The sequence below is a fragment of the Triturus cristatus genome, chromosome 3_1, assembly GCF_964204655.1.
Source record: "Triturus cristatus chromosome 3_1, aTriCri1.1, whole genome shotgun sequence".
NCBI lineage: Eukaryota > Metazoa > Chordata > Amphibia > Caudata > Salamandridae > Triturus > Triturus cristatus.
The window spans coordinates 706364639-706391007 of NC_140583.1; the positions used below are offsets into that span (position 1 = coordinate 706364639).

Genomic DNA, 26369 nt, shown 5'->3' on the forward strand with positions numbered 1-26369 from the left:
ATGGTGAGCAGTGTGATGGTTCTAAGTTCAGGGTAAGCATGAGTGGTGAGAATGAGGAGTGTGTTGTCTGAATGCAGAATGCATGCCCAGACACTTCGATCATGTAAATGACGCTTGACATAAGTTAAACTATAGATATTATGGCATCAATCGGCGATGGAGGGTGAAGGAAATAAATAATTTGCTGATCCTGCAACAAACAAAATCTCGTGATTAGGGTTGCCAGCTAACCGGATTCCTACCGGCACCACCAGTAAATTGATGTCCCGGCTAGTACAAAAGCACCTAAAGCCGATATTTTTAACTCTTATCTGTGCATACTTCAAACAGCAGATATATATAGAAAGTATTTTTAAATGTGTTCTAGAGCTGCATTAATGACCCATGACCAGGGCCGGCTCTAGGGCTGCACCGGGTGCTGACTCTTGGAGGGGGCACCGTGGAATGGTTGAAAAAGCACCCAGTCCTGCATTGCTGGCCTCCGGCAATTTTCATACAACAATAAAAAGGTCAAGGTAACTCGGTGATTAATGTTCTTCCTGGAGAGAGAAGGAGTATTGTCTTGTGGATGTTTTAACTCATTTTATGGTAGCACATAGTGTTAATGTGCCTGCTGCAAAGAATGTGTACCATGCAGATCACAAAGTGCACATAGTTTAAATAGGTTAGTGCTTTTGTCTGAGAGATCCTTTGGTTACTAGCAGTGTAGATGTAAAAATCCTAACATGGGACAGTGAGCTAATAACTGTCATTCAAGAGCTGCATGCAAACGGTCAAGGTACAGATTAGAGCATTATGATGTTTCTCCGTCTTTCATTATTCTAATGTTTCAAAATTCATTTCTGTAAAAAAAATCCTAATTATTAAATGTAACCCCCAACCCTGGGGTATGTTTTAAATTCTGAGTCTGTGCCTCTCCTGACCAAGCACTCTTAAACTATACTGTCTACCAGTATGGATGACATGTGACTCACCTTGTAGTCTTCTGGCTTATGTAACATTTCCTATACACTAATTTACATACATATGATTGATTGTCACCACAAGCAAAGAGAAGTTAACATTATTGCATCATAAAACATTTGCAGCTGTAGCAAAGCAGCGGAAGAGTACTCATGCAAATTCACAGGAACCAGAAGGTCGCCAGTGGGTTTAAACGAGTGCAAATAGACGTGCAATTGCGAATCTATGCCATCCACAAAAGGGAAGGACACTCATCCTGCAAATACCATTGTCAAAGTGCAAAAAGTGCTATCTATTGACCACAGGGACATTAATACTATCAAATGGGAAACTAGCTGAACCTGACCTGTGACCTGTTGCTCTGTAGAGAGAGTATTAAACTTTAAACTTTACTTTCATGGAATGACATTTATGAGCATTAATGAGGCAATCGCCATGAACTTAGTCAATCTAGCACTCTTCTGGCATGAGTCCCCTTTCAGACATTTGCCCTGATGCTCAATTGCCTAGAAACTAGGAAAAGATAACGGTGTGTTATTAGAGATAAAAAAAATTGTGTTATTCCTGACCCCTCCTGCCTTTTGGTTTAGCATTCAAATCTATTGGTCTAATCCCTGATACGTGATATTTGGAAGGCCTGCATGCAACATGTATTAAAACCATACTCACACAACCAAATATTACTAGACTGCAGCACAAAATATCTGTGTGCTATACACTTAAGCTCCTGAAACAAAATGTTTGATTCCTACATTTCCTATATTAATATTATAATAACTTAAATGTCTTTAAAAAAATTGATTTTATTATTTTTTGTCTGTAAACAACTTAGCTTAATTCATGCACTTACCTTAATACAGCCCTTTGTACATTTGTATTTGCACTTACTTTCAGATTCTTCACACACTTTCATGCACCATATTTACAAGATAGCAATCACCTGCCATTAGCTGGAGGCCCTTTTTAGGTCGAACATCAGTGTGCATGTGCTGTCTGCAAGACCTGTTGTCATCAATAATACCACTTTTTTCCTGTCTCCTACTTACCATTGGCACATTCTGATGTCGCTTTTCTATGGTGCCTCCTAACTCGTTCACTTTGGCCATAAGTCACGTCCGTTCAAGGCTCAGGCACACCGGTCAATCACAGTTTCCTTACGCATTCCCCCTTCAGATTCTGTGTGGGAGAACTCTTTTTTTACTTTCTGCCAACACTCATCGCGAGCCACAGGTGAGGAAAAACGCATTTTAATTTGATTATTTAATTCACTATGTTCGCTTTTTGAAACAATAATTAACTGTGGTAAATTCCATCCACGGCTGCCGAGCTTGCAGATTATGTCACTGGACATAACACTCTAATCTTTGTGACCCAGAAAAAACTACTTTTTTCCACAGGTAGCAATATAAAACATAAATGCCATGACATAAATGCATCACAACGCCCAGGTCACCATTGACCTGAGCGACCCCGATTCAGGTAGGTCGCTCCCCCACGCCGCACAGCGCCACCTGTGCAACCGTGTCCCTCTGCTCTGCCCCGACACCGCCGTAGGCTTAGGCCCCTCAGCCTGAGTTGTTTGACTCTGTGATTGCCATTGTTGAGTTCTGTTATTCTGTTTTGTGCATTTGTTGATTTCTGTTCTTCTGTATTGCGCCTTTTTTTTCCCTCCGTGCCCCGTGCTACGCCCGTTTTCCCGCCGCTGCTTCCCCTGCTGCCCTGCCCCCCTGCTTGCCCATTCGTCCCCCGCTTCCACCTCCCAGCTGCTCCTCCCTCCCACCTCCCCTTATAATGGCGGCAGCTGCGCGGTGAGGAGAGCGACCCTTGACCCTGATTCAGGTAGTTCGCTCCCCCATGCCGCACAGCGCCACCTGTGCAACCGTGTCCCTCTGCTCTGCCCTGACACCACCGTAGGCTTAGGCCCCTCAGCCTGAGTTGTGTGCCTCTGTGATTGCCATTGTTGAGTTCTGTTATTCTGTTTTGTGCATCTGTTGATTTCTGTTCTTCAGTATTGCGCCTTTTTTCCCCTCTGTGCCCCGTGCTATGCCCGTTCTTCTGCCGCTGAGTCCCCTGCGGCCCGCCCCCCTGCTTGCCCATTCGTTCCCTGCTCCCGCCTCCCAGCTGCTCCTCCCTCCCACCTCCCCTTATAATGGCGCCTGGACCGCGCCCAGTGCCAGACCCCCTGGCCCACACGATCGCAGCGACACCCGACGCCGCTATGGCGCCAGCAGCCTCCAAGCACTCATCGCCGCCCGATCCCACACCTGCTTCCAGTCCACCACGAAGCGGACCCATGGACCCTTCTCCTGCCGGAACTGCCACTACACCAGCTTCCGAGCCGCCAAACCGCCCACTGTGACAGGACGCAACCACCTCAGATGCATATTACTGAACACCCGCTCCGCACGCAAACATGCCGTCGAACTCTGGGACCTGCTCAACACATCCTCCCCAGACGTCGCCTTCCTGACAGAGACCTGGATGTACACCTCCTCGGCACCCGACATCACCATAGCCATCCCAGACGGCTACAAGATCACCCGCAGGGACTGCACCAACGGAGTAGGAGGTGGAATTGCCATTGTCCACAAGAACACCCTCAAGGTCTCAACCAGCACTGACGACACCCTCAACACCGCCAAACCCCTGCACTTCCAGATCCACACTGACCCCAACACCACCCTCAGAGGAACTCTCATCTACAGACCCCCCGGACGCCGGCCTCAGTTCAGCGACTCCATCGCCGACTTCGTCAAAACGCACGTCCTTGCCTCCATAGACTACATCGTCCTTGGAGACCTGAACTTCCACCTCGAGAACAACAACGACACCAACTCCACCACCCTGATTGACAACCACGCCAACCTCGGACTCAGACAGCTCGTCACGACGCCCACCCATTCCGCCGGCCACACACTCGACCTCATCTTTTCTGCAAGCTCCCACGCCACCTTCAACCACACCACCTAACTCCACTGGACCGACCATCGCTGCATCCACTTCACCTTCCGAAAACCCACCACGCACCACCACACTCAACAGATCCCCCGCCGCAGCTGGAGTAAAGTCACCGAAGACCAGCTAAACACCACCCTCGCCCGAAGCCCATCGCCGACCCCACCGATGCCGGCACGGCCACCCGCAACCTCAGGTGATGGATTGATGACTGCGCCAACGCTCTCACCCCGATCAAGAAACCCTCCAACAGACGCACTAACTAGAAAGCCAGCTGGTTCATCGTGGACCTCCAGGCCTCCAAGCTAACCTGCCGAAAACTAGAGAAGAAATGGCACAGCAAACAGACACCGGACAGCTACGCAGCCCACAAGGACGCCATCCACAGACATCATCACCTCATCAGATCTGCCAAAAGGGCCTCCTTCAAGGACCGCCTTGACAACAACGCGCACAACAGCAAAGAGCTCTTCAACATTGTGAATGAACTCTCTAACCCCAGCTCCAACATTAACGACAACCCACCTTCGCAAGACCTGTGCGACTCCCTTGTCACCTTATTCCATCGCAAGATCGCAGACATCCACGACAGCTTCGACAACCTGGCCGCTCCTACAGCCACCGACACCTCAGATCCCATGGCCACCACCCACATCGATCCTCTGCTCACCTGGACCAACATAAATGACAACGACACCATCAAAATCATGAACACCGTCCACTCCGGCTCTCTGTCAGACCATTGCCCACACCACATCTTCAACAAAGCTAGCGCCACCATCGCACCCCATCTCCGCAAGGCCATCAACATCTCCTTCGAGATGGCGACCTTCTCGGAGCGCTGGAAGCACGTCGAGATCAACGCCTTACTCAAGAAACCCAAGGCGGATCCGAAGGACCTCAAGAACTTCCGGCCCATCTCCCTGCTCCCGTTGCAGGTCATCGAGAAGACCATCAACGGACAACTTACCCGCTACCTCGAGGAGAAAATCATCCTGGACCCGTCCCAGTCCAGGTTCCGCAGCAACCAAAGTACCAAAACTGCCCTCATCGCCGCCACCGATGACATCAGGGCCCTGCTGAACAATGGCGAAACCGCGGCCCTTATCCTCCTGGACCTATCCACCGCCTTCGACACTGTCTGGCACCTCACCCTACGTACACGCCTCCACAATGCAGGGATCCCAGACAAGGCTCTGGAATGGACCACCTCCTTCCTCTTCGGCAGAACCCAGAGCGTCCGCCTCCCCCTTTCTGTTCCGTAGCCTCCGAGATCATCTGCGGCATACCCCAAGGATCATCCCTCAGCCTGACATTGTTCAACGTCTACATGGCACCGCTTGTCCACGTCGCCCGACTGCACGACCTCAACATCATCTCTTACACCGATGACACCCAGTTGATCCTCTCCCTCACCAAGGACCCCCTCACTGCCAAAACCAACCTCCACGAAGGTATGAAGTCCGTCGCCGAGTGGATGAAGAACAGCCATCTGAAGCTCAACTCGGACAAGACGGAGGTCCTCATCCTCGGCCACACCCTCTCAGCCTGGGACGAATCCTGGTGGCTGACCATGCTGGGAGCAGCTCCGACACCCACCGACCACGAACGCAACCTGGGGCTCATCCTCAACTCAACACTCTCCATGACCAAGCAAGTCAACGCTGTCTCATCCTTCTGCTTCAACACCCTCCACATGCTCCGCAAGATCTTCAGGTGGATCCCCACCAAAACAAGAAGAACGGTCACCCAGGCCCTCGTCAGCAGCAGGCTGGACGACGGAAACGCCCTCTACGCAGGAGCCTCATCCAAACTCCTGAAACGACTACAACGCATACAGAATGCCTCTGCACGCCTGATCCTCGACATCCCTCGCCAGAGTCACATCACACCCCACCTGAGAGGCCTGCACTGGCTTCCCGTCAACAAGAGGATCACCTTCAAGCTCCTCACCCATGCACACAAAGCACTCCACAACACCTGACCGGCATACCTCAACAGACGACTCACCTTCTACACCCTGAACTGCCAGCTCCGCTCCGCCGACCTTGCCCTCGCCACCGTCCCCCGCATCTGAAGAGCGACCACCGGTGGCAGATCGTTGTCCCACCTCGCCGCCAGGGCTTGGAACACCCTCCCCATCCTCCTACGGCAGACCCAGGACCTACTAACCGTCAGGAGGCTACTCAAGACCTGGCTATTCGAGCAGTAGCAGCACTCCTCCCCTCCCCAGTGCCTTGAGACCCTCACGGGTGAGTAGTGCGCTTTACAAATGTTCTGATTGATTGATTGATTGTCTTACCTCCAGAATATGCCCCCTATGTAGTGGTCATAACTAATGCCCCCCCCCTTACGGCCAGGCCAAATAGAACCATATGACTCGCTAAGGAATAGAGTGATTCACTGTTTGGATAGGAACTGCCACTTCCCAGTAACGGATGCCAATCAAATCCTATTTGTAAGGAGAGTGTGCTGGATTGGCCCCCTGAGAAAAAACTTTGCTGGAGACGGCACTATAATTAATTTTAGGGAACCTAGGTGGGCTAAGGGTGTCCTTACGGGAAAGGTACATCAGTCCCAACTTGAAAACAATATGTTGCTGCAGCCACTGGGTTTCTTCTACAGGCATTTCCAGCCCTCTATACCACAGATGAGTAGATTAGGTCCATCAGCTAATTGACCTGTATCTGTACACCCCTTGTTTCAAAAATTAGATTCTCCAATAGATACCAGGTACTGAGTGACACTCAGGATATCGATTAACACGAGACAGGGAAAGATATAACGAGTGTGACTCTTTTTAATTAAGGGCGGATGATGACGCACACATGGTTTCTGAAACTTTTTATGATACTACTGCCATTTCATGTGTTGCCCCTCCGTCTCCCTGTGATGATATAGTGGACCGCCAACGCACAACAGCTGTTTGACCTATCACTTTGCAATTTAGTAGTAGTGGACAAGGGTTGGTAGGTGGTTATAGAATTGCAACTTGGAACGTGGGAAGGCTATCTAAAAAACAGGGTACCCTAGGGTAGACGGAGTTTATAAGCGACCTGGTTATTTTATGTATAGAAGAAACCTGGTGTATTAAACCTGTTTGCTTTGAGGGTTTCACGACACATTGGTTGGAGGCTGAGACATCTATAGCAGGGAGAGCTAAAGGGGGGATTATGGTTTTTATGTCAAATAAGCACAAGGTAAATGTGTAAGGTAAGGTAGTAACAGCCCATGCAGAGGGCTTGGTCTTTAATCCATTCAATCACTAACAGTTGTATACTGTTATGGATTGGAGATATCAACATTTATACATGCCCATACTCTGCCACACGTGTATGTGGGGTGACTGAAGAGGATGAGGTTGGGTATTGGCACTTCCGCATAATGACTATGGTAATCAATTAAATTCTGTGATTACCAAATTTGATTTTCATCTACTAGAAAATGCCCTGTATAGTTGTGGGATTACATTCCAACATTCACAGGGAGGAATTCCATCTCTGCTACTGACCATGTCTTAATATATGCCAATAATTATAAGTGTTGCTCTGTACCATGGGTTGTTTGCCTGGGTTTGAGTGATCATAACTGTATAATGTTGTTAGTATTCTTCTGTGATTAGCCCACTGTTACTCCTACTAGTTGTGCCACTAACATTGTCCCAATTAGACCTAATGGGAACCGTATTAAGTGGAATGGAGTAGACCAGACCAAACTTCTACATGAAATCTGCAACAAGGGCTATAACTATAATCATAAGCTTCCTAGAAGATGTTATCACCTCTAACCAGATACTTTACTTGTATTACTACCATTATAGATGCTCTCCTGTCTCACATACAGTTAGAAACATGGTCGTCATCAACAAAGCCACCCCCCCCCTTTTAATTTGTTTAGATTTATATTCACCACCAGTGCCATCACGTGGGGGTTATGCAATTTATTTTGGGATCAGGAAACAGTAGTGGATAGTCACCAAGGATGTTCTCTAGGGTGGTAAACTCTTGGCCCCCTTACAGGAGTCCCCTGTGTTGTGTGCGTTATGGACTGTTGTGTGTCATCTCCCATGTCCAGCTCAAAGTGTCTTCTCCACGGGTCCCAGATCTTGTGAATTTTTTAGGGACACCCCCTGCTACGGTACGTGTTTTTCTCGGCCGTCATCTATATGTCCATTCCCCTCGTCCACTCCTGAATGGTAGGCTTGTCGGCCACCGCCCATCTCCTGGCTATATCTCTCTTGGTGACTACCAGCCCCAGGGAGGTGAAAATTAACTGTGTTCTGATGACATCTACCTCACTCGGTATCTCCAATATCACAAACCGTGGCTCCATCGGCAACGTTACCCCCAGAACAATTCCTAGTAACTCGATTACCTGCACCCAGTATGTCTGAAGCTCAGGATATGCCCAGACTGTGTGAAAAATGTTGTGTTTAGCCACGGTGCAAGTCAGACAGAGTGGTGATTCTGCCCTTCCCATTTTATGCAGCCTGTCCCTGTCGTAATACATTTGGTGTAGTATCTTAAATTGAATGAGCCTCGCCTTTATGGCAACTTCTCTGGAGTCCATTAATGCCGCTTCCCAGTCTATGTCCTCCATTGACCCCGCCTCCTTCTCCCACCTTGTTCGGAGCCCTACCAGCCAATCAGGGATGTTATTGTTGATAGTTTTATAGGTGAAGGAGACTGCCTTATGCGTTAATTCTTCTTGCAGGAGCCTGCCCTCTAAAGTTCCATATTCCAGGAGTTGCTTGCTTTGGATATTCTCCATCTGCCATGCATGATGCAGTTGTGCGTATTTGAGAAATTGGGAGTCATTCATGTCGTACTCCTGCTTGAGCTTTGCCCATGTTTTAAGCTCCCCTTTTTCAATGCTGTCTTCTATTGTGGAGATCCCCAGGAGATTCCAGGTCCCAAACCCTCTTAGCTTACGCAGCTCCTCAAACCAAGCCCCTTTTCAAAGCGGTGTGCTCTTCGTGACCCAACCTGTCAATGTGTGAATCTTGATCTTATTATAGGTAAGTATACCCGTGCCAAAGGAAGTAGATTATATCTCTGTTATGCAGACCAGAGAAGCGCCTTTGACTTAGTAGACCATGGTACCCTCTGGACTACCTTACTTGCTATGGGGGCAGCAAGGCCAATTATTTGTTTTGTGTCAAGATTATATGAGGATTTGGTGAGTAACGTACGTTTCGGCCCCCGAGGGGAATGCACTAATAATTTTGCAGCTAAACGAGGCATTTGGCAAGGCAGTGTACTGGCCCCTTTGTTATTTTCCTTGTTTATTAATGGGGTAGACTGTACAAGCAGTGCATGCCAACGCCCCTCAAGTGGCACGGCACCCCAGACCCATTCATTTGTACGCAGACGATGCTGTCCTGCTAGCCAAGACTTCAGTGGGGGCAGCAATGTTTAATGGACGCCTTTGAGGATTTTATTGCTGCCAGGAAATTGATTATTAATAGAAGAAACACTTATACAATGGCCTGTGGGACAAGGGTTAAACAAAGGAGAACTTTTTTAATGGATAAATCACCGGTGACCTATGTTGATACTTTTTGTTACCTGGGCATTACATTTTCAGGTAATGGCTCATGGAGTCATGACATTACCAATGTAAGGAGTAAAATGAATCGAAGGACCCAAGGCATTTTTAGATTTTCAGCTTAGTTGGGCGGTAGGCGGTCAAGGAGATGATAGCAATATATATGGCAAGGGTTTTATCAATTGCAACATATGGGGCTGGTGTGTGGGGAAAGATCTGCAGATGGATGAAAACTGCTTCCTCAAACGCCTTCTTAGCCTGCCCATTTCGGCTTCTACTGAGATTATACATAGAGAAGTAGCACTTCAGTATCTCCCAGATATAATTGCATCCTGCCCTTTAGTGCTCCTGCATTCTATATGGTCCAAGGAAGAAACAAGTTTTACAAAATCAATTATTTTAGATTGTTTTACACTGGATAATGCTATAAAGATCCCATGGTTAAGTTATATATGTTCATTGTACAGTAAATTATTTAAAACGTCACTTCGGGCTAATCCTCAACAAGTAACATCACTTAGTAAGCTGTTAAAGATATCTTTATGATTTATAGGAGGGAAGCTTGCCTTGACTGTGAGAGCAGGAAACCAACTGCAAAATGTTATCTAACATTAACATCTCAAGTGGGCTGTCAAGATTATCTAATTTATATTCCCAACCTTATACATCGTTTTGTATTAGTCAGATTTAGAATGGGAATTGTCCATCATCTCGTTGCCTTCCCCAACATGAGAACTTGTACCTCGGACTCAACTCCTTGCCCATGTGATGGCCATAGTAATCAAAGCACTGTGCACTTTATGTTGTTCTGTGGCTTTTATTCTGGTTTTAGAAATTATTATTTTGCTGGCGAACAGTAGTGGTTCATACCTTGCCGCAGTAAAATATCTGTCTGAGCTAAATGATGCCAGTGTTTGTTTTAAGGTGGCACTTTATATCATTAACACTTTTAACACATGCAAAAGTATTGTTGTACCGACATAGTGATGACTCAAAATAAAGAAATTATATTGCGTATTTTGACAAGAGGCCCCACCTCCTTAGACTGTGCAGATCTGACGTAATTTACAACGCCAATAGTTTTAACTCGCACAAATGCGAGACCTATTGCATTGCAAATGCTTGTTACTTTATGTAAGGATAAATAAATACCTCATTCACGCTATTTATCCGACCAGCGGTCAAATAGTACATGATCTCTACCGTTTAACTGCAGCTGGATAATCAGTGAAGTTTCAGATTTTTTTCCAGCCACTGGATAAATATTAGAGATTATCTACTATTTTGCCCGTTACTGGGTAAATACCACAGTTTATGTACTGTTTGGTTGGCGCCCGTATAAATAGGCACTTCCATTAGCTTTTGGATTACAGTAGCCTAGTGACTGACACAGCTAAAGCAGTCTCTAGGCCAGACTTAAACATAGGAACTGAAGCCAAAATATTTTACAACTGACATCGAGCCTAAGCATTTGTCAAAATTGTAAATATTCTATTGCAAAATAAAATGTCTATTTGCTTGCAGATACTTGCACTCCGGAAGTTCTATTTTCGCAATCACTGGAACAAGTTTGATTTTGCCGTTCTGATAATGGGTGCATCAGAGATGCTGATAGAGTGGCTCTTGGTAATGATGGGTGTATCTAGAAGCCCGATGATTAAATCCATTTTAAAAGCTTTACGATTGCTTCGCCTCATAAGAGCTCTTCGTCTTGTAAAGGTAAAGCTTCCTTATTTCATTATTTACGTATGTTGTATTTTTCATATGTAAAAACAAGCTTCTTTCACATTAATTGTTCTTTACTCTAATGTAGGAACTGCGTACCTGAACCTAGAGGATGTCCTAGAATTATTGTTATATATTAGAGAGTAATAGTTACACGATATCAATAACCTCATATCAACTACGCAGTTAACATAGCACTTGTATATTTTTGTGTCAGTTTTATGTCGTTTTTAGGGCTCGCGCCCTGCGTTGCAGAGCACAGCACTGCTTGCGCAGGCGAGAGTCCTTTTGTCCGGGGTTTGAAAACGGACCCTGGAATCGCACACGCTTGTGCGTGTGCTTTTCCTTTTGGGTTCCGCTATTGGGCTTTGAGTGCGTGTTTTTTTTAAACAGAGCACGCAATAGGCCAAAGGTGGGCGCATTGCTCCGCCCATGGCCTATTGGTGTCTGTTACGCGCATCAAAGCCCATGTGGATTCAATTATCGTGCCCAGACACGAGCGCAATAATTGAAAACATATGCCTCGCTGTGGCGCGCGCCCGCACCACTAGCGGGCGTGTTTGTTTTAAAATAGCGATCGTTTTCGTGATCGCTTTCAGTGCCGCTTGTTGCTTTAATGGAGAGAACTTACTTTTGGGGTGAAGATCCATAGGCATGGAGGTTTGTATCAACTGAATTCCTGCATGCACCCAATAACTGATTGACTGTAGAGGTCAAGGAAACAACCAGAAACAACCAGAGATTTTAAAACACTAACCTCCTCTTTCAAAGATTGAACAAGTGATTCATAAAAGGCCTCATTAGCAATGGAGCCCCTGACCCTATCGATTCGCCTTCTTTCTATTCTGGATTACTAACTTGAGCGCAGGCCCCTACGGTTTGTTGGTCCTCTTGTAGCTCAGGCAGTAAATCAAAATGAATACTGCAGGGAAAGCCCTCAGGATATAAGTCGGAGGTTTCAGTGGCAGGAGGGACATCTGGAGAGGTGGAATGTAGTACAATCTGTGCTTCTATGGGTAATACACGGGGCTTCTCCATAGCATTTGACAACATTCTAGATATTTTACGGTAATTTCCTGACGCATGGCAAATTGAGGGGCTTGTAACACCGGGGAGGGTAACAATAGAGTCCAGAACTAATATCTGTTCGCATTCCACCAGTAGGCTGTTGATTCTGTCAATAAATCCCTGGGGGATTTACGAGTTTTCTTTGAATTCCTAGTTTTAAAAGCCCCTGCACCCCCCCCCCGTAGCCTTGCGTTCTGCCATACAGAGCTACTAACAGATGGATAACAGAAATGTCGAATTCACAAGAGTATAGAATATAATGACTGAAAAATAAAATGGAGGACGTTAGGCAACCAGTCACTGATTTTGTGGTTCAACGCAAGAATCTAAAAACAAACTCTCCTTCTGGAGTCAAGGATGGTAAGGATAAGTAGTCCCTGGTTTGGGCTGCAATGATGATGCCCCCTCAGCTGATAGCGTTCCTTGCTGTGGTGGTGAACAAGGCGCTTTAAAGTGGCGATTGTGGAAGATGGCTGGTGTCAAGCTCCTCCTCCTGGGGTCAAGGATCGCTGGGCTACATAGTCCCTGATTTGGGCTGCAATGATGATGCCCACTCAGCTCACAGCTAGTTTTGTAATAGCGGCCGGTGGACACCAGACACGCACGTGTTTGCGTATTAGTGAAGGACACGAGTGTGAGGCATCAATGGTGCCCAGGCAGCCAGCAGCAGCCACCACAGCGCTGGCAACCCATTAGGGGGACACCTCATTGCACAAATAATTAAAGCCGAGGCGCCCTTTCTGTATGCGTAGGACTCAATTCCCTCTGGTCGCAGCGCTGCCGCGAATTATTCTCAGACCTCACGGGCTGCCGCTGAATTGGAGCTGGTTCCTAACCTTGGCCTTCCTCCAGGCCTGCACAGAGCGCTGCCGAGGAGCACAGGGTGCGCCCACACAAAACAAAGTTAAAACCTAAAATGCGTTTTCGGGATCATGTTTACATTGTAAGTGCCACACGGATCACGTGTAGTATCTTAAACATAGGATAACTGTTTGCCTTTTGCACCTCTGTCCGCCAATAGGTCTTACAATTGCAAGAGTTTGAGCTTTTGACATTGTAAATGACAATGCTTTTTAGTTATGTGTTGGTTTTTAAAACCTAAATTAAAGGCATTATCATTTACAATGCCAATAGCTCAAACTCTTTCAAATGCGAGACCTATTGCATTGCAAATGCTTGTTACCTATGCTAGGGTATTGAGAGAGGGTGGAGAAGTGAAGGGGTCTGGGGGCGTGTGTGGTGTGGGGATGTACGACTTCCAGCAGTGCCTAATTTGTAAAAGAAAAAGTGCTGGAGCTCTCATGAAGAGGATACTGCAGCTTGCACCACACATTGCCCCTGCCATGTTGCCAAGGATAGTAACAACACAAAGACTAACGATCACACTCCTACATTTGTGACAATTCGGACTATTTCAGACCTCCAAAGCTATAAGAATGACTGGGCTGCACGTTAAAGTCATTTTTAATACAAATTGTATTAAGAATTACCTGTTGTTGTGGTCATCTCTAAATTAGCCATAAACCGCCAACTTGTGGCAGACTTTCACAAGCGCCGGTGTTGCCAATTAAGGGGTCCATTAGGATGTAGGGTGGATCGCCACCGCCCACATGCCGGTGGCGATCCGCCCTACATCCTTCCCTGCCTGCCACCCATTTCCCCCTGCCATATTAGTATGTCGGGGGGGACCCCTGCGGACGGAAAGACCATCCACCGGTTTTCCGCCAGTCACACAGATGACCCAGACGAAAAGGGGCCTGATATGGGGGCGGTGTATGCTAGACACCGCCATCCATATTAGGAAGGCAGCGGGAAGCTGCCTTTCCGTGGCGGCAAAAGGCATGTGGATAGTGACTTCGGGGGCCCGTTGCGGGCCCCCAGGGTAATGGGGGTAGGGGTGCACATGGGGGGTACCTATGGTACCCCCCTACATTGTCATGGACAAGGTGGCAGGCACCACGTGGTGCCTGTCACCTTGTGCATGACAATGCACACAGTGCTTTCCCAGCATTGTGGCGGGTGGTGCTGTGAGCACCACTCGCCACAATGCTGGGAATGGAGGATGCCACCGCCACAGTGGCAGTGACATCCGAATTGCAGGTGCGGGACCGCCACACCACAGGTGGCTGGTCCCAGCACCGCTAGGGTGGCAGTAGGACTAAAGTCCGCCCGCCATCCTAATCGGCCCCTTAGTGCCGGTGCCGAGCACCGGAAGCCACTGGCTCAAATTAGGCGCTTCAGTAACAAGTAGGGACAGAAGGCAGTTGGAGCTGTGAACCTGAGAAGGTCTAGAATTGCATAGAAATGCAGATCATTGTGAGTTAGCAAGAGAACCCCTGGTTTCTATCGTTCTCTTTCTTGTACTTTCTGGTTACAAGCTTGGCATGGTTGCTGTTGCTGCGGGACTTCTAAAAGCTTTCATACTTGCTAATATTATTTTAGGCTCGGAGCATCGCTCAAAATGACTATCTGGCAGATAATGCAGCCGGTTCTGAATGTAATTGCGCTGGCAGAGTGCCAACAGCGTTTCTGAGTTTAAGTGTGAACTTGATGTGGGGAGGTTTGGCTAACAGCCATTAGAGCTGGGCACACTAAAGCAGAGGTCTTCAAACTGTGGGGCTTAATGGATCACCGTGGGGGAAAGGGGGGAGAGGAACACTACACTCTGGCCAAGAGAAGCATCATGCTGCTAACAGTGCTTAGTTTTAGGTGATAAATCATGAGTGTCAGTAAGACATTGTTAGACCTGTCAGCCCTTTGGCTGTTTCCTCCCCATTTTTTTTCCTTTACCCTCTAATTTTTCTGTCCACTAGTTTTTTTGGGTGTTGACGTAGAGGCTCTGGGTGCCCCATTTTCACTAATTGAGGGTGAGGCGCAAGGTGCTTCTCTAAAATGGAGGGAGGGAGAGAGCTTCACCACAAAATGGTGGCCTAAACTGCCACCTCAGAACCTGGGCCATAGGCTGTCATGAGGGATTCTAGAACCTTCTGGGCCACTCTGGCCAGTCAGGGCCCAGGCTATAAATAGAGGTGAGGTGCGTCGGCCATTTTGTGTGGAAGGTGTGAAGTGAGGTAGTCAGGAGTGAGGCACCTGAGTGGGGAGGTAGGAGTGCAGAAGGGGGGGAACTGACTGTTCTTAGGGCCTGCTTTTTCACCCCCCTCGGTTGACACTACCCCCTACCTCGTGACCTAGCCTTGCCTTTTACCTCTGACCCTGGGATCACGTTAACTGGTTGTGATCCCCGCCTAGCCAGGACCTCTGAGGAGAATTGAGGGAGAGAGTGGCCATCCCCAACCTTGTCCACCATTTCTCTGACTTTGCTTGGGTCCTCCCTTAGCTGTTCTTCCACTGGCGTGTGGCCTGCCACCTCTCTACCTATCTGCCTTGAGCTGGGGAGTTACTGGGAGAAAAAGGGGGCGCTGTGTGCCAAAGCAATCGCCACCCCTCACGCTGCAGGCCAACCCTTAATTTCTACCCCCCCTGTTAAGGGGGACCCAAAGAGTGCTCACCGCTATGGCCCGGGGTCGAGTAGATCATCCCCTATCCTTCCAGGGGCCCGCGGGGAAGACCGGGGCCCCACCGCGACCAAGGACGTCCACGCAGCGCCGACCGTCACGAAAAGAGGGCTGCTGAAGGGTAAAGCAGGCCACGCTAGGCCTTGAAGCCGAAGTCAGGGTCACCTGATGGGGGCGGCCTCCTCTAGGCCGCCCCCGCCGCTTCAGGATTTGTTCTCTGGGCCGCGCCCCCAAAGCCTTCCCTGCCCCGCACGAATCCGGGAAACTCATCCAGTGAGCGGGAGGGGCTCTAGGAGCTGGGAGCCCTCCCGCCAAAAAGAGACCGGCGCAAGGGCCTAGCTGAGGCCGAAGAATAAGGTAACCCCCCCCCCCCGGGGGAAGAGGGCGGGAGGCCTACGTAAGGCCCGGAGCATGCCCCTCCCCCGGGGTGATTCACCATCAGATCGTTGGCCCCACATCACCCGAATAGGGCCCAACACCGGCCGAGAGCGGCCGTAACTCTGGAGGCATATTTTGAGGGATAGAGGAGTCTGTACACCCCCGCCGGGTAAGAGGCCTCGTGCCAACTCTACGACCAGACTGTCAGAGCTTAATGTGCCAACTCAGCGCTCTGCTTGCATACCAGGGTTAAGGCCCAAATGAAATGCTGGGGGGACCTCCGGCTCTGATATAAGGCCTCATCCAATGCTCGGAGGTAGTGCTTTGATTCAAGGCCCTGATGTCATGCACTGTCTCCCTATTCTAACTCCATGTGCGGTGGAGGTGATGTTGAACGCCTCCGGGAACTGTGATGCCTAGTGCCTCAGTGATTGTTAATGGTTAGCACTGCAAAGATCTGTAAGGTTAGGGCTTATGTTGAAATGCCATGGTATAAAGCACTATATTTATTGACTCTATTTGAAGCACCATGTCATTGCTATGTGCGGCGCTATATTTATTGACTTTATTTGAAGCACCATGTCATTGCTATGTGCGGCGCTATATTTATTGACTCTATTTGAAGCACCATGTCATTGCTATGTGCGGCGCTATATTTATTGACTCTATTTAAAGCACTGTGCCATTGCTATGTGCGGCGCTATATTTATTGACTCTATTTAAAGTGCTAAGTAATTGCTATGTGCAGCGCTATATTTATTGACTCTATTTAAAGTGCTAAGTAATTACTATGTGCAGCGCTATGATTGATGACTTAATTTAAAACGCTAGTGAATTTGCTGTACTGTCAATCTAGTAACAATGAAATGTTTTGACCCAAATGTGTTATAGGCAAACACTGATTGATTTGATTTTAAAGAAAAGAGAAACAAGACAAAAGAAAGATAAAGCTTTTCTAATTTTTCAAAATCTCTGGTGTGGCGTCATTTTTAGTGGTGGTACGCTGATGTGCTGAAGTGAGTGTGATGCAAGCACGACATGCTACTCTGGAACAAGGCCTTTCCACCTGAGCCAAGCTACCATAGGTCCCTAGGTCCAACAAGTTGGTGTTCAGCGGTGGGATTCTGAGCTTGTGCTTGCGTCCACTCATCAGCAGTTCAGTGTGCGCCACGCACCCTACACCTGATTTTTGTTTTTATTGGAGTTTTCTCCAGGTTGTCTCCCTGATTGGATCTTTTTTGAGTTTTCCAAAAGTATCCCTGTCCTGTGGTGGGTTTTTATTAAAAAAAAAAAAAAAAAAAAAAGAGAGAAGGTTCATCTTACCCTCTGAATCCTGTTCCTCATTGTTTAGGGCCCCATCTGGCGGGATGGAGTTTGAGCTGGATAGGCTAGAAGAATATACTGTAATCCAGCTAAAGTAATTCTGCCAGGAGAGGGGGGTATTTTTAAAGCAGGGAGCAAAGAAAGTGGAGCTCCAGACTAGCTTGAGAGCCTGGGTGATGGCCCACCATAGCGGGGAACGGGAGGAGGAGGGACCGGAACCAGAACCGGACACCACGGAAGGGACAGAATCACTTTGCCCCCCTGAGAGCAGCAATATGGATGTAGGACCGAGGCCCCCCTCAAGGGCCGGTAGTAGCGCTTCAGGGGGAAGCCTGTCTTCGGCTGATTTAGCCGACAGGAGGGAGGAGAGGCAATTCAGAATGGAATTAGCCCGCTTGGAGAAGGAAAGGGAAGAGCGGAGGTTCCTTCATGAGCTCCATTTGAAGGAATTGGATCTCAAGGCCCTTCAGTTCGGAACCCCCAGTAGTCCTGTTGGTGGCAGCGTACAGAAAGAGGTCACCAGGGAGCCTAGACCCCACTTACCAAAGGACGTAGTTGCCAGCTATGGTGTTGGGGACGACATCGCCAAGTGGTTGGCTGCCTATGAGGTCTCCTTACGAGCCCATGGCATTCCGGAAGCTCAGTTGGGGGGTGGTCTGTACAGATACATGCCTCCGGTGGGGAGGGATGCCCTTTTAGCCCTAGAACAACGGGAGCAGACCAATTACCCCACCATGAGGGTCGCCTTGATTAGGAAATTTGGGCTGACCCCTGAGAAGTACAGGCAGAGATTCCGGGGTAGCCAAAAGCTAGCCAACCAGAATTGGGTGGACTTCCTGGACTACGCCAAAAAGGCTTTGGAGGGCTGGGTGCAGGGCAGCGAGGTAAAAGACTACGAGGGGTTGTATAACTTGTTCTTGAGGGAGCACCTCCTCGAGAAAAGTTTTCCGGAGCTGCGTCAACACCTGGTGGACAGCAAGCTGACTAATCCTAGGAAGCTTGCAGAGGAGGCGGACATCTGGGCTAGTACCCGGGTGTCTTCAAAAGGAACTGGGGGGAATTTCCAAGGGACTGGTCAGGGCGCTCCCCAGAAGAAAGGGGGGGAAGACAAAAAGAAGGAGTTCCCTAAAGGCCCCCAAAAGAGTTCGCAGGGAAAATGATCAGGATTCCCTCCTGAGGTTGGCCCCCACAAACCCCCTTATCCTGACCGTGGTCAGCAGCCTAGGGTTGTCCGTTGTTATGAGTGTGGCGAGATTGGGCACTACAAGGGGGATACCAAGTGTCCCAAGAGACCACACCCTCCCACTGGAGGAAAGACCCCTGGGGTGGTGAGTGTAGTGCTCGGGGAGGAGTTGCCCCTAGATAAGGGAGGTGAGTGGGCAGGGCTAACATTAGTGTCCCTGGGAGATTGCGAGATGGTTCCTAAGACCCATGTGCCCTCGAATACTGCTAAGTACAGGCAATGGGTCACCATCAATGGCCAGAGGGTGGAGGCTCTGAGGGACACAGGAGCCAGCATGACTATGGTAGGAGTCAGCTGGTGTCCCCAGAGCAGGTGGTTCCCAACGTAGTCCACCCGGTTGTGATGGCTGACAACCGAGAGGGTCACTATCTGGTGGCTCAGATTCCCTTTGAGTGGGGAGGAGTTACGGGTCCTCTACGAATTGCGGTAAGCCCTGCCATGCCGGTCGACTGTTTGTTGGGAAATGACCTTGAACATACGGCCTGGAAGGGGGTTGAGTTCAAGGCTCATGTGGAGATGTTGGGGTCGCCCGAGTGGACTTGTGCCAACACGCGGTCCGTGACTGCCCGGAGAGGGAGTTCACAAAGGTTGGAGCCTGGGACAACGGCCCAACCAGCTGCCAAAAAGGGTAAACGGGGACAGGGGAAGCCTGCCCCGGCATCTGCACCTCGTAAGGTGGATGGGGCAACTGAGGTGGTCCCGGAGTCCACAGAGGGGGATGTGACTTCCCTGGAGGGCCTACCTACCACTGCAGAATGGCAGGTGGAGGGAGGACCTACCAGGGAGGAGTTTTGTCGGGCCCAGAAGGAGTGCCCCACCCTTGAGGGCTTACGGCGGCAGGCCGAAGCCCAGGCAGCGGGTAACGATTCGGGGAACTTCCACATATATTGGGAAGATGGTCTCCTTTATAGCGAACCCAAGGCTCCGGTGCATGGATCATCCTGGGCCTTGGTGGTTCCCCAACGTTACCGAGCCTTCCTTTTGGAATTGGCTCATGAGATACCCTTGGCAGGACACCTGGGACAGGACAAGACCTTTGCTCGGCTTGTCCCTCACTTCTACTGGCTTCAGATGAGGATTACGTCCGACACTTTCTGTAGGACGTGTGTTACCTGCCAAGCTAGTGGGAAAACAGGGGTGAAGCTGAAGGCTCCCCTGGAACCACTGCCTGTCGTTGGCACCCCCTTTGAAAGGGTGGGCATCGACATTGTCGGGCCATTGGATCCACCAACGTCTGCCGGTCACAGGTTTATCTTGGTTCTGGTGGATCATGCCACCCGGTACCCAGAGGCTATCCCTCTGAAGACCATTACTGCACCTGCGGTGGCACGGGCCCTGAAGGGGATTTTCACCCGGATGGGGTTCCCCAAGGAAGTTGTGTCGGTCAGAGGTACCAACTTCATGTCGGCATACATGCGGGCTATGTGGAAGGAGTGTGGAGTCACTTACCGGTTCTCCACCCCTTATCACCCCCAGACCAATGGTCTGGTGGAGAGGTTTAATAAAACCTTGAAGGGCATGATCAGGAGTCTGCCCGAGAGCCTGCGGAGGAAATGGGACGTCCTCCTGCCTTGTTTGCTGTTATCCCACAGGGAGGTACCACAGAAAGGAGTTGGCTTTAGCCCCTTCGAGCTGTTGTATGGACACCCTGTTCGTGGACCCCTCAGCCTGGTGAAGGATGGATGGGAAAAGACTCCCAGAAAACTTCCCCCAGATGTGGTGAGCTACATGCTGGCCTTTTGTAGCCAATTGGCTAGGTTGTGAAAGCAAGCTTCCGAAAACCTAGAAGCCAGCCAGATGGTCATGAAGGAATGGTATGACCAAAATGCTCACCCGGTGGAGCTGGAGCCTGGCCAGAAGGTGTGGGTCATGGAGCCTGGGGAGCTTAGCGCCCTCCAGAATCGCTGGTCAGGCCCCTTTGAGGTGATTGAGAAGAAAGGCAAGGTCACCTATGTGGTGGATCTTAAGACCCCCAGGCAGCCCCATCGGGTGCTCCATGTCAACTGCCTCAAGCCCCACCTAGAGAGATCAGAGGTCACTTTGATGATGGTGACTGATGGGTCAGAAGAAGAGGAAAGTGAACCTCTCCCTGATCTTTTCGCGTCCCAGGAGAAGGATGGGTCGGTAGAGGGAGTGATCCTCTCACCATCTCTAACTCCCAAACAACGGAGAGACTGCCGCCAGGTTTTGGAGCTGTACGCTTCGCTGTTCTCACTTATCCCGGGAAGGACTCATCTGTGTACCCATGATGTGGACACAGGGGACAGCCCACCTGTGAAGTCCAAGTCCTACCGCTTATCGGATAAGGTGAAGGCTAGCATCCATGGTGAAGTCACCAAGATGCTGGAGCTGGGAGTGATTGAACCTTCAAGCAGTCCCTGGTCCAGTCCGGTGGTACTGGTTCCCAAAGCTGCCCCGCCAGGCACCACTCCAGACCTCAGGTTCTGTGTGGATTACAGGGGACTGAACTCTGTGAAGAAGACCGATGCTCATCCTATCCCGAGGGCGGATGAGCTCATTGACCGGTTGGGAGCTGCCCAATATCTGAGTACCTTTGACCTTACATCCGGGTACTGGCAGATCTCCCTGACAGATGGAGCAAAGGAAAGGTCAGCCTTCTCCACACCTGAGGGTCACTACAAGTTCTGCGTGATGCCCTTTGGGCTCAAGAACGCCCCTGCCACTTTTCAGCGGCTGGTGAACCAGGTCCTCTCCGGGATGGAGGCTTTCTCGGTTGCTTACCTGGATGACATCGCCGTCTTCAGCAGCAGCTGGGAGGACCATTTGCGTCACCTTCAGGCTGTCCTTCAGGCCCTGCAGCAGGCGGGTCTGACGATTAAGGCCAGCAAGTGCCAGATCAGGCAGGGGTCGGTAGTTGCTATGTGCGGCGCTATATTTATTGACTCTATTTGAAGCACCATGTCATTGCTATGTGCGGCGCTATATTTATTGACTCTATTTGAAGCACCATGTCATTGCTATGTGCGGCGCTATATTTATTGACTCTATTTAAAGCACTGTGTCATTGCTATGTGCGGCGCTATATTTATTGACTCTATTTAAAGTGCTAAGTAATTGCTATGTGCAGCGCTATATTTATTGACTCTATTTAAAGTGCTAAGTAATTACTATGTGCAGCGCTATGATTGATGACTTAATTTAAAACGCTAGTGAATTTGCTGTACTGTCAATCTAGTAACAATGAAGGGGTCGATTCCGATCCGTTAAAAAAATTCCCCGTACGAATCGTATCCGGATTTTTTTACGTACGAATCGTACAAGTCCCGTACAAACTGGCAAGTACGATTCGTATGTGAAAAAATCCATACGAATCGCATTGGGAAAAGTCCCCGACACGTCCTCGAGTCGGAAAAAGTGTCAAACACGTCCCCGGACAGTTTTACGTACGAATCGGGAAACTGAAGTCCGAGCACGCAAGTACGATCCGTCCCGTCCGTCCGAATGCACAACCGTATGGAGAAAACACCGTACGGAGCGAACTCCCATAGCAACCATGGAGACGTCCAAACATGTGCCCGCATACGCGCCGAACACCCCCCAAGTACGCGCCGTACCCCCAGCCCCCCCATGTACGCGCCGTACCCCCACTCCACCCCCGTAGGCACGGAGCATACCCCCACCGCGTAGGTACGGAGCGTACCCCCACCCCTTGTAGGTACGAAGCGTACCCCCACCCCACCGCGTAGGTACAAAGCGTACTCCCACCCCCGTATGTACTGTGCGGACCCCCAGAATGTAGCACTGGGGGTCCGCACCGTACCTACGGGGGTGGGGGTACGCTCCATACCTACGGGGTGGGGGTACACATCGTCCATACGGGGGCTGGGGGTACGGCGCGTACATACGGGGAGCTGGGGGTACGCTCCAGACCTACGGGGGGTGGGGGTCCGCACCGTACCTACGGGGGCGGGGGTACGCTCCATACCTACGGGGTGGGGGTGCGTACCGTCCATAGGGGGGGCTGGGGGTACGGCGCGTACATACGGGGGGGCTGGGGGTGCGTTCCAGACCTACAGGGGGTGGGGGTCAGCACCGTACCTACGGGGGCGGGGTTACGCTCCATACCTATGGGGTGGGGGTACGTACTGTTATAGGGGGGGCTGGGGGTACAGCGCATACATACGGGGGCTGGGGGTACTGCGCGTACATACGGGGGGCTGGAGGTATGTGCTGGTGCTTACATACGGGGGCTGGGGGTACGCACCGTCCATACGGAGGTGGGGGTATGCACCATCCATACAGGGGTGGGGGCACACACCGTATCCCCAGCACCCCGTATGTACACACCGTACCCCCAGCCCCCCCGTATGTACGCGCCGTACCCTCGGTTCCCGTATGTACGGCATGTACCCCCAGGCCCCTACACCCTGCCCGTGCCTGTACGCACCCTACCCATGGCCCCTACACCAGCACCCTCACCCAGCATTGCGCATGTACGAGTCGTACCAAGCCATAGCAAATGTGAGCACTGTACAACAACATGGCCGATGTACGCACAGTACAGACGCGAAAAACACACGTACAGAACCAGGACACTGCAAAACATCACAAGGAGAGTCAATTTGAATCGCACAACACCACTAAACACGTCCAACAAGCCCAAATACATCCAATACACTGACCTGCAACAGCCAAAGCGGTAAACAGAGGCCCAAAACACAACCACTCCTTATAACACACCCACCCAAAGTTCAAACACAGCCACACCCACAAATGGACCAATAAAAAGGGCCCACACTCACAAACCATGAGCCTTTGCAACAGACCCACTGCTGCCAGACCCCACAGACAACCCACAGCACCATACTTGAACCTTCACTACACCTTATACTTGCACACCTTCACACAACCACCTTCACAAACACCCCCTCATCACATTCACACACACACCTTCACAACCACACACACACACCCACAACCATCCACACCCACACCCCACACCATGCCCACAGACAAGAATCCAAAGTTCACAACAGCGGAGCTGGAGATCCTTGTCAACGAAATCATCAGAATCGAGCCACAGCTCTTTGGAACATTGGTCAGACAGACCAGCATAGCCGAAAAATCAGTCATGTGGCAGAGGATCGTCGACAGGGTGAATGCTGTTGTGGCCATCAGAAGGACCAGGCATGAATGCCAAGCCAGGTGGTACGATCTGCGGAGGATGGTCCGCCGCAAAATGTCTGATGAATACAACCAGGGGAACATCACTGGAGGTGGCCCGCCCCGCAGACCGGTACACTACCATCCCTGGGAGGAGAAGGTGATGCGCACGCTGCCGCCGGTGGTAGTACACCGAGTAGAAGGAGTCGCCGAGCCTGGTGAGTACACAAACAACCCACCTCACATGGGGGGAACCGCATCAACAACCCAACTCCCAATTATGCACGCAACTACCCCAAAGCCATCACCGGACACAACCACACTCCAAAAACACGCACATGCCACTAGCGGCTACATGCCCCATGCACCAAACAAGGCCATGCCAAGTCACAGGCCACACAAAACACCAACACAAGACAGGATGTCCGTGATGCCGGGAGGGTGGGCCACCAAAAAAACATTGTGCAACTCAGAAGCAGACACCAATGCCCTCAGCCCATATGGCCTAGGGCAGAGCTATACAAACAGTGTGTCCGGACACGGTACTGTGTTGCCTGCAAATGGTGGCCGCATCGCAGGATGACATGGGTATGAAGGGCCAATTTGCACATAACAGCAGCTAATGAAGACGCATCACTGTGAAAGAGTCTCAGCACACACCGCCGCAGCAGCGCAGACTCAGAGACACTCTGCCCAATGGGGGCCGGGAGATTCCAAACAAATCCACATGAACAAGCCAATGGCCTGTGAAAGACCTGCAAAGTGTGTGTGCCCAGGAAGCTGGGCTGAGGTGACAGAGGGTGACAGACAGACGGAGGGAGAGGGAGAGAGAGGGAGGGAGACAGAGGGCGACAGAGGGAGACAGACAGAGGGAGGAGGGTGAGAGAGGGAGACAGAGGGAGACTAAATCACCCTTGGGTGGTGTGGGCATGTCCGCTCGTCAGCAGGTGGACTGTGTGCATGTTGACAAGGTCTGGCAGTGCGTGAAACACCCTGTTTTCATTAGGAAATCACTGGGCCATGTGTCAAACTGTGCACGAGTAGATCCTTGCTGCAGGCACAAACCTAACCTTACACCCAGTATACCCACTCACTGTGTTTGTTAGAACCCAGTCACAAACGCATAAGTTACCTACCTGCATTCTCCAATAGATATGAAAAAGCACCATTTGCCCACGCACAGTGCAACACGTCAGCCGGTTCTGCATCGCTCGCTAAGCACGCTCGCTACACTGCTCACTGCGTTCAAAAATGATGGAGCAACAAAGAGTGTGTCACACATAGGACAAGTGTTGAAAGCTGTGGCCAAGGGACATACCCCTGCACCATGCACAATGCACAGGGACTTGCCAAGTACAGACAAGGTAGATGACACTTGGCCCCACTGTAGACCGCACAAGGCAATCCTGTGACCACTGTACACTCAAACACCAACTCCACATGCCACCTACCTACCACAGGAACTCACATTCACTGTCATGCCAGCATGCACCATGAGGGGATAGACACATCACCTGGTAGACCCCATGACAAATCACACCACACCCAACAGCATGCCCGGTCACACCCCCCCCCCCCCCCCTTACACACGCACACCCCCCCGGGGCAGGCAACGCAAATTGGCACTCCCACAATGGATATGTGACACAACAAGACCAATCCATAGCCAAATAAGCATCCCAACACTCATGAGACAGGCCAAATAACCAGGAGTACATACCAATCTGTCCCCCGCAACATACCCATCCACAAGTGCACTGTAAGAGGAATGCTAGACATATCCAACTACCCAGAGGAACTGTGCCAACTTGAGTATGTATGAAACATGGATGTCGCATGAAACACCATTAACATTGTCTCTCTCTCACACACAGGGCAACGTCGTCGATCTCCCCCCAACACTGGGGGGGAAGAACCACAGGACCAGGCTCGGCCCGACACACGCGTGTACGGACCGTATCACCATGGCGTACGCCTACGGCTACACTACCATAGTGATACGGACTCTACACACGCGTGCACGGACCGTATCCCTATGGCATACGCCTACGGCAACACTACCAAAGTGATACGGCCCCTAAACACGCGTGTACGGACCGTATCACTGGAGTAGTGGTGCCCTAGGGTCGTGGAACGCACCGTACCTGTGTGTGTATAGTGAAATTACATAGGGGACACATGAGGGACAAGTATAAGGGCCTAAATGCATGCTGGTTGTCATGGAGACCGAGTTTCCAGTTCAAGTTATTCATCAGGTGGGCAGCAAAAGTCAGTTGGAGACAATATACAATGTTGCCAAGTGGTTGTTGACTTGACATCATGCTCAATTTTTGAATCATGCAAAGGCCCTCACTGGGGAAGGTTTAAAGGGATTGGAGGAAACGTAGGATGCAAATGAGACTGACCAATCACTCTGTACTCCTGTATCTGAAACAGGCCAGCAAGGCCAATATAAGGCAGCCAGGTCCCATGAGAGAGCACTTGCCTGCACAACCTTTCATTCCACACCACTGATGCTTCTTGTGATT

General features: G+C 50.2%; 1 protein-coding gene across 1 annotated transcript in view; it reads left to right on the plus strand.

The window, feature by feature from the left end:
- The window catches only part of LOC146860824 (sperm-specific sodium:proton exchanger-like), a 4630975-nt gene that overhangs the window by 2845693 nt on the left and 1758913 nt on the right, over positions 1-26369 (plus strand). Inside the window, exon 13 of the mRNA XM_085646174.1 lies at positions 10990-11184. Within this exon, the coding sequence (XP_085502300.1) occupies positions 10990-11184 (195 nt within the window). The remainder of the gene's footprint in view (positions 1-10989; positions 11185-26369) is intronic.